The sequence below is a fragment of the Ascaphus truei genome, chromosome 1 (genome assembly GCF_040206685.1).
Source record: "Ascaphus truei isolate aAscTru1 chromosome 1, aAscTru1.hap1, whole genome shotgun sequence".
Taxonomy (NCBI): domain Eukaryota; kingdom Metazoa; phylum Chordata; class Amphibia; order Anura; family Ascaphidae; genus Ascaphus; species Ascaphus truei.
In genome coordinates, this window is record NC_134483.1 from 160150570 (window position 1) to 160163493 (window position 12924).

The window sequence follows — 12924 nt, forward strand, 5'->3', positions numbered from 1 at the left end:
TGGAGAGATCTTTAATAGTGCATTACATGAGGATTGTTTCAAATACAGTATAACAATAAAATTACAGAATATATGAATTCAATGTTTCTCATGTATGTGTAACAGGATTTTTTTTAACTTTGAGAGACCGCATACATGCTTTGCTCAATATGAATTTGGTTATTCACTCTCTTTTTAATATGTTTCACTCAGCCATTTTGCTATTATGTATGTGCCATGTTATTTTCTTTAAACGTTCTAAGTGTTGTTTTTCTGCGTAGACTGGGCACCTGCATTCAAACACCCATGATTAGCCATTACGGTTAGTTGATGCATCACCTGTGTGGGAGCACGGCGATTGGTTTAGGGGGTGCTGATTGCAGATGCGGAAGTGCTACACAAGAGGGAATGGACAACGGGAGCCCTCTACTCTGACAAAGCGCCATTCGGCGTGAAACGCGCTGGAGTGTTTTTTAATCCTGTTCATGTGCCAATAAATTTATACCCGTTTATGCTATTTACCTACCCTTGGTGAGTTTTAGGCAGTGAGCCGCCACTCTTTTTCTTTCATCCATTTAATAATAAGACTACTCTCAGTAAAATGGTTTTGTCTATTTATGACCTACTCTCTCTGAAGGAAACAATATGCTTGAAACCCCTGAGTACTGTGTACTGCTGGGGGATAGAACCCGCATGGGTACCTGCATCACAGGTTGGGAGGAACTACGGTAATTATACTACTCTAATGACTCCAGCTTTTCACAACTCCTAGCTCCAGTACTGGTCTTATTATAATAGGCAGAAGTAAATACTGTATATGAAGAGAAAGCAAAATCATTGTTCTAACAGGGTACCCGTCGGTAATACTCTGAACCTGTCAATCTTGTGAAAAGTTCCTTAAAAAAACAATAATAATAATAATAATATTATACATGTAACGGCTGGACCCCCCTTGTTTGACCCACCCAATCTCACATTGGCCCGTGTGGTCTAACCGGTCCCCATTACGTGATCGTGTATGGTGGTGCACCTGCAAGTAACAGGACTCCTGAGTCTCCCGCTTGATGGTATTAGGGGATGTCATCAGGACAGGTAGCTGAGGTAGTGGGTGCGAGTCCAACTTACATCATGTGCAGCGCCTCCACCTCATCAGGATCTATGCTTCCGCAGGGAGATGGTCCTGGTGAGGAACTCCTTCTCGGTGGTGCCATCCACTGTCGAGTAATCTCACACTCACACAGTGGGGGTTTCGTTAACAAGAACATCTTTATTGTAGCTTTGGATGTAGCAGACTGCCCCATGCAGCTGCCGGCTCTAGCCGCACATCTTCCCGTGCTGTCCCTTTGCCAGGTACGCCCTCCCGTATTGAAGTGGGATTCCCTCTTCTCTTTGAGAGATCACCCCTGTGCCAGGTCCCTGGACACAGAGTGGCTTAGACAGACTTGATTGGTCAACCTGTACCGCTAGTTACTGCACTAGGGTCACAAAGTGTTCCCACAATCCCTTATGCAGGAGCATACAATTTCCCGCTACTTCACACAACTGCTGGTCAACAAACACTAACTGACAGTGTTGTGCATTATATACTTCAGGAGGCAGGCGCATCCCTGATGTCACTATCCAGGGACTCAGAGCATACAGCCACTCCCCTCCATACATAGGGCACCTCACCAGGGTGTGAGGGAAAACCTCCATAACTACTGCTGGCATACCTGTACTTATCAGGACTTACTGCCAACAGAGAGGAAAGTAGTATACCATTATTATCAGTGTTCGACAAACCTATACATTTGCTCGCCCCGGGCGAGTGGATTTAACCCCCGGGCGAGTAAATATTGGCCCAAGCAGCACACGTTTGGTACTAGGTGGCGAGTAGATTTTTTTTGTGTGGCGAGTAGATTTTTTGGTGATTTGTCAACCACTGATTATTATGCATGGCTATATACAGATCAGTTTTTAAGGATATTCCTGCTTCAGCACAGGTTGGTCAGTGAAAATAACTGAGCAACTGATTGAGTTCTCTGTGCTGAAGCAGGAACATCCTTACAACGTAACCTGTTGGGGACCAATGACATAAAAGGACCAGTTTTAGCTTAGTTTTTGCAGTAGCTTTTGGAGCAGGCATGATCAACAGATGTAATTCTTGTCAGGATCTTCCTTTTCTCAATAAATAAACGTGAATGTTCAGATATACTGTAGGTAGGTATAGTTGGCTTTTCTTTAATGAAAAGGGGGGGGGAAGAGGATAAGCTTCAGCTATTCGCTTCATAAACTTTCGGTGAATCTAGCGTATGCGATCACCCTTGTATCCAGTTTAATGCCCCCAGGAAGGCATGCAATGATTTGCACCTGGATTGCAAATTGAAGACTTCTGGACATTGGTCAATTATTCATGAAATTCATTTTTTTTAAACAAACGGACAAATGTAATGTAATGTCTGTGCGAGGAAATGGAAGGGATCACACCTCATACAGCAAAATACCAGTGTCCAACTTGTGTGTGAGTGGTGCACCTATCTGCTCTAAAGTCTTCATTACCGACTTCCTTTTAGGAGCCCTTCAGGGCTTGCGGACAAAAGACTTCCCATCAGTATGTTGCCGCTAAAGAACAAATACTTTGCAATAAATAGAATCATAATAAACAGGCCTGCGTATAGATTTGTAATAAGCCTGAACATTCAGTCATATGGGAAACATTTCACATGGGCCATAGGACCATAGCCCAAGATTTAGCCAGAGATTGGTCTTCATTACCCAGCTCCAACTCTTCAATCACATTAAATTAAAACTATTAGCAGTGATATCAAAGCAATATATTTTCTGTGCACTTCCTACATCCTGCTGTCTGGAAACTATAAGGTTTAAAGCAGCAGTTCAAGTTGCAGTTTAAAAATAGATAAAATCCATTCAATACGTGCATCTATACAATTCCCATACTGACAAGTGACTAGCTAAGTTGCCGATCGATACGTTCTCCTGAGATCGATTGGCGAAGATTCGGTTCAGGGGTTCACTAAATTGTCATCAGTGCAACAGATGAGGACCCAAGATGCAAAGTTCTGTGGGGAAGATCATGTGACCAGGCAGTCACTAGATTCAATTGCTGCACTGCTAGAGAGAGGACTGGGCTCAAAAAGGGGTGTGCCAGAGCCTGTTTCAGAAGAGGAGGGGGATGTGACTTTGTAAATGGTTGATATAGGAACAAAAAAATGCTTGCTACATTATAATACATAAATTCTTTTTTTTTTAAATGCTAGTATTTTCTCATAGTACAGAACTGATTTAAAAAATAAAAATAAAAAACACGTAGGATATTGCTTTAACTGCAGCTTTAAACAGCACCATAACTTTCAATGCAACCAATTCAATTAGCTAGAAACCCAAGCGTACATTCACCTAACATCTCCAGTATACACCATTCAATTAACCAAGACGCAAAGGTGTAATCCCATTTTTTAAAGACGAGATTTCTATGCATTTAATATTAGCCGTTCTCCTATAGACCAGGGATGCGCAAGATTTTGTAGGGGGGCGCAGAGTGAAACAGGGTGGTGATAGAGGCAGGCGGGGGAAAGAACGGTGGTGGCGGGCCGCCAGAGTTAAGCAGGAGCAGCCAGCAGAGGAGTTAGGAGTTGCACGGAGGCAGAGCAGGAGGGCCAGGGAGGAGTGCGCCCCCACAGTCCGACCCTAAAGTCTTTCTTACTTCTGGTGTCTATGCTGCTACAGCGCGTTCCACCCCGGCCGCCCTGCTCTGCCACTGTAACTCCTAACTCCTCTGCTTCACTTTGGCGGCCTGCCACGTAGCATCATCTCCCCCTGCCTGCCTCTATAACCTCCCTGTCCCACAGGTAGGCATGGAGGATGAGGAGGAGGGGGGAGAGCAGGAGGAAGAGGGGGAGAGAGCTGGAGGAGGAGGGGGGAGAGCTGGAGGAGGGGGGTGAAATGATGAGACATGAGGAGGAGGGCGAGAGATGAGGAGGAGGGCGAGAGATGAGGAGGAGGGCGAGAGATGAGGAGGAGGATGAGAAATGAGGAGATGAGGAGGGGGAGAGGGCAGATGAGGAGGAGGAGAGGGGAGATGAGGAGGGGGAGAGATGAGGAGGAGGGGGAGAGATGAGGAGGAGGGGGAGAGATGAGGAGGAGGGGGAGAGATGAGGAGGAGGGGGAGAGATGAGAAGGAGGGCGAGAGATGAGGAGGAGGGCGAGGATGAGGGAGAGGATGGGAGAGGAGGGAGAGGGAGAAAACATTTCAGTCAGTATTATCTTATACTCCTATGCTGATTTTTTTTTTTTAAAAACCCAGAGCATTTGTCATGTTTTACTGTTTTAAAAATCTTATACCGATGAATTTAAAAAAAAGTATTGTGATTTGGATTCAGGCAGGGGGGCCCGACTAATATCACGTATGAAAAGTGGGGCTCGGTGTAAAACAAAGTTTGCTCACCCCTGCATAGACTATATGCTGCTACGTATAATATAATATATTTGTAACATACCACTGTACAGCTTACAACATTATCTTTATGTCAGATCTTTTTTATACTTCGAGACAAAAAAGCAATGACGATAAAAAAAAAAAAAAGTGAAAATCCACCTGGGAAACAAAATAAAAGAAATAAAAGAAGTGTGTGACATTTGACATTTCTCTGAATGTATATTATGTTTTCTGAAACAAACAATAACGAAGTCAGATATTTACTGTTTTGCATTACAACTCTATGATGATGGATTAATATTTCCACTGAGGATCTGCCAGCATTAAATGGGCAAACATCCAAAACTACTCTGTACAAAGGACCACAGCGGCAGAGAGCTTTTTAGAACTGACCCTATTTATCTATATCTGTCACAAATAGGCCGGCATCTGCTGTCTAAGGTTAGGAAAACCATAAAGCCAGGACCTTTATAGCAACATTTTGTATACTAGGATATATTATACAGGCATACCGCGGTTTAAGGACACTCACTTTAAGTACACTCGCGAGTAAGGACATATCACTCAATAGGCAAACGGCAGCTCACGCATGCGCCTGTCAGTACGTCCGGCTCCCTACCTGTACCGAAGCTGCGCGCAAGCGGGGAGACTATAGAGCCTGTTACAAATGTGTTATTTACATCAGTTATGCACATATATGACGATTGCAGTACAGTACATGCATCAATAAGTGGGGAAAAAAGGTAGTGCTTCACTTTAAGTACATTTTTGCTTGACATACATCGCTCTGGACCCATAGCGTACGTTAATGCGGGGTATGCCTGTAAGTTGTTATTGCTGGGGCAGCCCTAATGTGAATGAATAACTATTATGATATTGATAAGACATACCAAATCAAGGAATCTTTTATTGAGAGCCTCACCGCTTGTGAATGCTGATTGTCAACATTTCAGTACTGTATATATTATGTGCAGTATATATTCCATATGTAACAGATAAAAAAATACAACATAATAAAATGTTTTTAAAATATATGTAAACAAATATATCTATTCCATGTCTGCTGTTGCTCTTCTTTTCTAACATCGTGATAATACCTTGACATCCAAACTCTACGCCAAACAAGGTGTACTTTATAGGAACAAATTGTCCCTAAGTCTACTGGTCAGAAAGCGTATCGCACAGCAGATGCTAATGCCAATTATAGACTATGGTGGCATAGTATATGGCTCGGCACCCCAAACTCACCTAAGCAAACTAAGACACCCTCTACAATTCAATATGACGCATTGTTCAAGAATGTAACTACCACACCCATTACTGCAAAATGCTCAAATAACTAAATTGGCCATCACTGGAGTCTAGGCGCAAAGTTCATCGTTCCTGTCTTGTCTTCAAATACTTTTTGGGTAAGTTACCCATCTATCTGAACAAGCTCCTCAACTCTACCACACACAGCACTTATCATCTGACTCCAAGGGACTGTTCATGGTCCTAAGTTTCAACAAACAATCTGCCCGCACCTCCTTCTCTTATCATGCACCAGCCTGTCACGGTAGCTTACAGGTTTATAATATACACACCAGGTTACAATAATAACCTCTCTTATCTCTGGGCTGAATCGAATAAGACTTGCGGTATAATAAAGAGATTTTATTCCTTAGAAATAGGTGGACACACAATACATACAAATAACAGAAAAGATATTAATCACTTACATGGGAAGGGGCCAAGATGAAGCAATCCGCAGACTGGCAATTCATCTAACAGGATACAGTTGAGGATACAACAGGAACAACCACAACCAACGAACAACAACTTGAAATAGAGCTGACACTCTTTTATGGAGTTCTGCTCCTATTCCTTACCATTGGGTCTCAGGTATTGGATGACAATTACCTGCACCCAATTGCTCTTTGCCAGCTAACGTGGGAAGCACTTTGGTACCTGTCCCCAGGTAGCTGGCACATGCGCACAATCCTCTGGTCAGAGTCCCATTTCCTGCACCCCACACTGAAAGGTTAGCGTCTCCTAGTCTGCCATTTGGGATTCTGGCCTGGGAAACTCCGACCAGAGGTGTGAAGCACAACACTTTACACAAGTTCCCATGTCCTGCTCTTCCCCGCCCTAGAATACTTAATCAAGGGCGGTGAGCCTTTCATTCATGGGTTTCCCTCAGACCTCCTGACGCCCTGTGGCCATTAACATTTCTTCTGGGCCAGTAGCTTTTGCGGGCTTTGAAATATCAGGGATTCAGAGTAACATTTTAATATTATACATATATTAAAATAATCCGTTCTGTGGGTCCGAGCAGGCTGAAATTTGCTAGGTCGTCATGCCGCAGGACACTCGCCATAGTGGCCAAATTTCAGCCTTCCACGATCCCCAGAACCGGAGATAATAAAACCAAGTTAAAATCTCCTATTAACTTTAATGCAGGATTCTCCGTCATAGGCTAAAAGAAATCACTGCATTTCACTCTTTCCATTGGATTCAATGGGCTCCGCCGCCATAGGCTTTTAATGGAGCAACTCCGCCATTAGAATCAATGGAGACTCCGCCGCTAAAGGCTATGAGAAATCTCAGCGGCTCACTCCTCCATTGGAATCAATAGGGCCGGCGCTGGCCCATGCATTTCCTATGGCGGCGCCGGCCCTATTGATTCCAATGGAGGAGTGAGCCGCTGAGATTTCTCATAGCCTTTAGCGCCGCCATAGGAAATGCATGGGCCGGCGCCGCCATAGGATTCAATGGAACCTCCGCTACTATTGAAGTCAATGGGCAAACCACACTTTTCACATTTAACCCTACTCCGTTCGGTTGAGCGGAGGGGGCTGGAAATTGCCATGAAATCATGCCGGAGCAGTGACTACATGGTGGCAAATCCCAGCCCTCTAGTCCTTACAGAACCGGAGATATAGGTTTTCACTTTTCACACTTTTGGACTTCGTGTTTTGAAGCCACGCGGCTTTTCTCTGCCATTGCGGTCAATGGGGCGACCCTCGTGGTGGCCGCGACCCTTTCCCAGGGCCATCCCCATCGGACCCTGTTGGGGTTGAGTAAGGGTGTCCCCCTGAGCTAGGGGCCAAAATAATTTTAATGCTAGTTGCCCGAGAGCAAAAGTTACACACTTTAATTGCTGGTGAACTTGGCCATAGCCTAGTTCCCACGCCAATTTAGCGATCAAGCTCTTTTCATTGAAACAGTAGCAATTTCGGATGCTGCGGTTTGGCAGGCATCCAACTTATTCCTAGAGAGCGAACTCGAGGAACTCCCATTGAAATGCATTGCGCCCATTCATTACAATGGGGGGCTCCGCTCCTCCTCTCGGGCTCCACCTGCTGGTCTTGGGTATCGGGCCAAAATCCTCAAAATCTCCATAGACTATCATGGAGCCCTAATGGCGACCTATGGGACCATATTGCAAATGGAGGGTGAAAAGGCGGGAAGGGGAACAAAGGGTCATAAACTTACAAACACCATTAACCCTTTCCCTCCCAACCTGATCAAAGTGTAACCTGCGTGGTGTAACACTTTAAATTTGGAAACATGACAAACCAGGGGAATACATTCTGGTATTGAGGCAGGGGCATAAAAACCCACTTTGACCATTATTATGGTTAACCCCTCGCCTCCCACATGAGGGTAGGGGTGGCAAGCTGGGGTGTAACCCCTTTATTACCGGGCCAGCCACCTCCTCTCGTGACACCCACAACTGGAATAATCTCCCGGAGACTCACAACCGCCACCAGCCTTAAGTTTTTTTTTTTGTTTTTTTTTAAACTAAAGCAATCTCACATTTTAATCTGGTCTGTAACTGTTACGTACGCCTTTAACATATTTTATATTTAAATGTTCATGCAATTTATATATAATGTATAACCTTAATGTAACCATGTATAACTATGACTAGGACATACTTGAAAACGAAAGGTAACTCTCAATGTAAACAATCATGTAAACAGCCAGATTGATTATTGAAAATGAATGGGCCTCTGATACAGTATCTATTGGTAAAGCTAAAGTAGACCATTGTTTCTCAACAGGGGTTCCTGTGACCCTTTGGGTTTCCCAGACCTGGCCTAAAGGGTTTCCGGGCAATTTTCAGGCCATTTGAAATGTGCACTAAATACAGAAGAATTTACAATGCACCTGATCTCACACACAGAGGTTTGGGGTTCCTTACAATGCATCTCCTCTCACACGCGCTATTAGAGAGGGTTGGGGTTCCTTACAATGCATCTCAACTCACGCGTACTATTAGAGAGGGTTGGGGTTCCTTACAATGCATCTCAACTCACGCGTACTATTAGAGAGGGTTGGGGTTCCTTACAATGCATCTGATCTCAGACTCACTATTAGAGAGAGTTGGGGTTCCTCAGAATTTCACAATATAATTATAGGGTTCCTTAACAATAAAATAAAAAGGTTGAAAAACACCTCACTAGATCCTATCTTTGAAAATAGAAAGTACTTATACTGTAATAGCACACTTCTGATCACATCTTCAGCTCAAAGCGGTTTGCAACTTACATGTCAAGTTAGAGCTGGAAAATCTAATGACCGAAGTCACAGATTCTCAAAAAAAGATGCACTAATGGAGCACACCCTAAACTGTTAATACTTAACATTTAATTTTAACCAAGGGCGTAGGAACAGCCCGAGCAACCCAGGCAAAGCCCGGGGGCCTGCGCTCTTGGGGGCCCCGCTCTCTAACGTCAACATTAAAATAATTCCTCACAATAACATACAAAATCATGATAACAATAGTGAAAATTATGAAAGAATTTCCAAATAAAAAAGTGTGGCTTGCAAAAGGAGTACCTATTGAACATGTGTGAGAATAAAAAATATATATATATATATATATACATACATATACAGTGGTTGACAAATCACCAAAAAATCTACTCGCCACCTAGTACCAAACGTGTGCTGCTTGGGCCAATATTTACTCGCCCGGGGGTTAAATCCACTCGCCCGGGGCGAGCAAATGTATAGGTTTGTCGAACACTGTATATATATATATATATATATATATATATATATATATATATATATATATATATATATATATATATATATATATATACATACAGTATAGCAACTGTAAATATTCCTGTATATTCATTTGCATGTCTTAGACAGGTCTGCAACCCTGTCTTTCACCATTATCACCCAGCACACAGCACTTCCACTGCAGCAAGGGATTCTGGGAAATGACATGCAAATGAACACACAGTGCCACCTTTTATCTCAAGCTCACATTACATGAGCAACCCATAACATTAATAAGTGTGGTGATTACCGACTTATCTAATTTGAGCAAATGCCAGCAACCAACCTCACACTGATGATACCCATCAAGGTTGAAACATGTCTGTGAGTGGGTTTACTGGCTTTGCATCTCCCAAGCCCTTGCTTAAAAGCTGTGTCTAAAGCAGCATGCATTGGCTAAGGGTTGCTCATGTAATGTGAGCTTGAGATAAAAGGTGGCACTGTGTTCATTTGCATGTCATTTCCCAGAATCCCTTGCTGCAGTGGAAGTGCTGTGTGATAATGGTGAAAGACAGGGTTGCAGACCTGTCTAAGACATGCAAATGAATATACAGGAATATTTACAGTTGCTTTATGCTTTACTGTGGAGGGTTTTTGTCACTTTTTTTACCCACCATAACCTTATTAAGTGTGGTGTGTATATATATATATATATCTGTATGCTGAGGGAGAGTGAACCCAATCCGAAACTGAGCACAAATTTATAATCGGTTACACCCAAATATAGGCCTTAAATGTTAGAAAACAGTGTCATATAACCACGGTCTGTATATAATTTCTCTGACTGTTGGTGGTATGCAGCCGTTAAAGATCTGACAGAATCCTAAATATCACAAAAATTCCCAGATTTTGTGCTCCTTGTTACCAAGTGTTTGTATTTCACAAAATTAGACCTACAAAATCTACACTTGGTAGTCAAACCAATACTGTGACCACAACGTTTTTATATGGTCAACTGCTTTACTTGTAATGCCAATCATTGTTGCTACTGGGTGCTGCTCCTCTAGTGAGACTTAAGATACACAACAAATACAAATACAAAGTAATAATTAAGTGTTTTATATTTTCTGTTACTTTCCAGTCAAGCACATGCTATGCTGTGTGCGCTAAATGTTTGTGATGATATGCAGCATGGTGCAACCAGAGACTGTGCTACATGCACAGAGTGGTGTGACTGAAGGAGGGAAAGAACTGACACAGTATTTGTTCTGTTCTCAGCCTTTATTTTACAGCTCCTGGTGTTCCCTTTGTTCTCCTCCTGTGTACAGTATGTGTATCTATCTCAGGGGTGGCCAACCTGTGGCCCAAGGGCCGCATGTAGGTGGAAAAAAATGGGGGCTCTGACTGTAGACAGTGCAGAGATACCATAAAGACATGGAAGATAAGCCATAGTGCCCCCTAACCAGCTCCTCTTTGGAGCGCCTATGGACCAGCGGCCCCTGACGGGCTCCAAAGCAGCACAGGATGCAGCGAGTAATACACCCTGTCTGCTGAGAGCTCCATGTGGTGCTGGCTATGGAAAATGGAGAGCACGGTAGGGATAATCACCCCAATGAAAGGAGAGGTGGCTATTCGATTATTAGATGTTGTTCTCCTATAGAGTCTATGTTGCCATGTAGGCCTATAATACATTTGTATCATACTACATCTTGCAACATTATCTATGGATATATCTATATCTAAAAAATGTACATCTCAAAAAGAAATATATACCAGCACCAGAAAAAACAAAAATAGAATTGTGAATAAAGATATTACTTTATTGTAACATACACGGGGGTCATGATGAAGATCTCCCTGGGGACCAAAACCCTGTTTATATGTGGAGTATGTTACAATAAAGTAATATCTTTATTCACCACTGTCTTTTGTGCTGATGGTAAAGGATAGAAATACAACAAATGAACATCTCAAGAAGAAGAAATGTATACCAAGCATAGACCAGCCTCGAAGGCCCCACCTAACAAATGAGTGCTCCCGTTCTGTATATAGCGATCTGTAGAGATCTATATCGCCGCACAAAAATATATAGCTATATCATTTTATATTTGGGGTTTAAGCATGGCAAGGATGACAGGCACAGATGAAGGTCTGTGATGCAACGTTGACACACTTACATGCTGTAAATGCGCATCTGTCCTGATTTCATCATGATCACATAGCAAGGGCCGGAGACGATGACAAATATGGTTTCATCCAGACAATACTAGCTGGCAATCCCATCTATACTCTATAATTAGTTAATTACTGTATGCTGAATATGTCATCAATTAAATATCAGAGAGCGAATGCCAGTGTCTTGCAAAAACCGCCGCAAATAGAATGACAATTGATACCTCGGTGGTTCTACATTTCATAGTCAGGAACTAATGGAAATACTGTGCACATTTGTTTTTATGTGCATTACTGCAGCAAGTCTGTAGTCGATATAATGAAGACTGATCTAATATGTCACAATATACAACGCAACACAGCCATAACGCAGTCAGAAAGAAAAGGACTACATTATTACCTGAGCAAACAGATAAGACATGACAAAGTCATCAAGGATGGGGCTCTCTGCCCCCTTCGTGACTCCATGACGAAACGCTCTGCTGCTTCCATTGCAATACCAGTGAGGAAAATAAAACCTGGTGAGGAAGCATGAATATTTGGTTAGGAAGATAGCAATAAAGTCCCATAGCAACTTATCTCCTAATTGCTTGTATTATTTAATATTAAAATATACTCAGCAATACATATTTCCAGTTAAAGGGTAAATTATTATTTTTTTTATATATATATATATTTTTTTTATAAACATAGAATTGAAGGTTGTCTCCGGAACTGAACCCCGATAATTTCAGCCCCGGCGACCCCCTGCTTCCGGAGATACTTGCCTCTGAAGTAGGTGCTGGTAGCTGCTCTGGTACACCAAGCAGGGCTTTCAGATTTGAAGCTCCCGCATCACATGGGCCAATAGGAAGCTGCCCCGATGACATCACGGCTTCCTATTGGCCCGCAGGGCCTGAGAGCTCTAAACAGCAGACATAATGTGAATCCTGGTAGCCGAGGAGAGCGGCTGCCGGCACCTAATTCACAGGTAATTAAATCGCTAAAAATTCCGCCGCCTTACATTGCCTCTTTAAGATGTAGATCAAAGCCACATTTCAGATCTGGTCTCCAATTATTACTTATACGAGATGTAACCAAATATCTTCATTAGCAGTTGGCACTCTGTACCATAACTAGTCAATATAACATTTCCAATAAAGTGTGTTCAAATATTTGTTTTTCATTAAATATAAAAGTTTAGTAGAAGCTGGCAGAAGGTCTAAAAGGTTCATCCGAATCTCCCTATGGCACAATCCATGTTCATCACAGGAGAATGGTCTTCTTTGCAAGGTAATCTGTTTTATCGGGACAGGCGAGTTAACTTAGATGTGTTTACATAAGAAAAAAAGAGGCATCTA

General features: G+C 42.7%; 1 protein-coding gene across 7 annotated transcripts in view; it reads right to left on the reverse strand.

The window, feature by feature from the left end:
- The window catches only part of JAK2 (Janus kinase 2), a 208134-nt gene that overhangs the window by 87540 nt on the left and 107670 nt on the right, over window positions 1-12924 (reverse strand). For all 7 annotated transcript variants that reach the window (XM_075596797.1, XM_075596745.1, XM_075596788.1 and 4 more), the window contains one exon: window positions 11985-12102. In XM_075596797.1, coding sequence (XP_075452912.1) covers window positions 11985-12102 — 118 coding nt within the window. The remainder of the gene's footprint in view (window positions 1-11984; window positions 12103-12924) is intronic.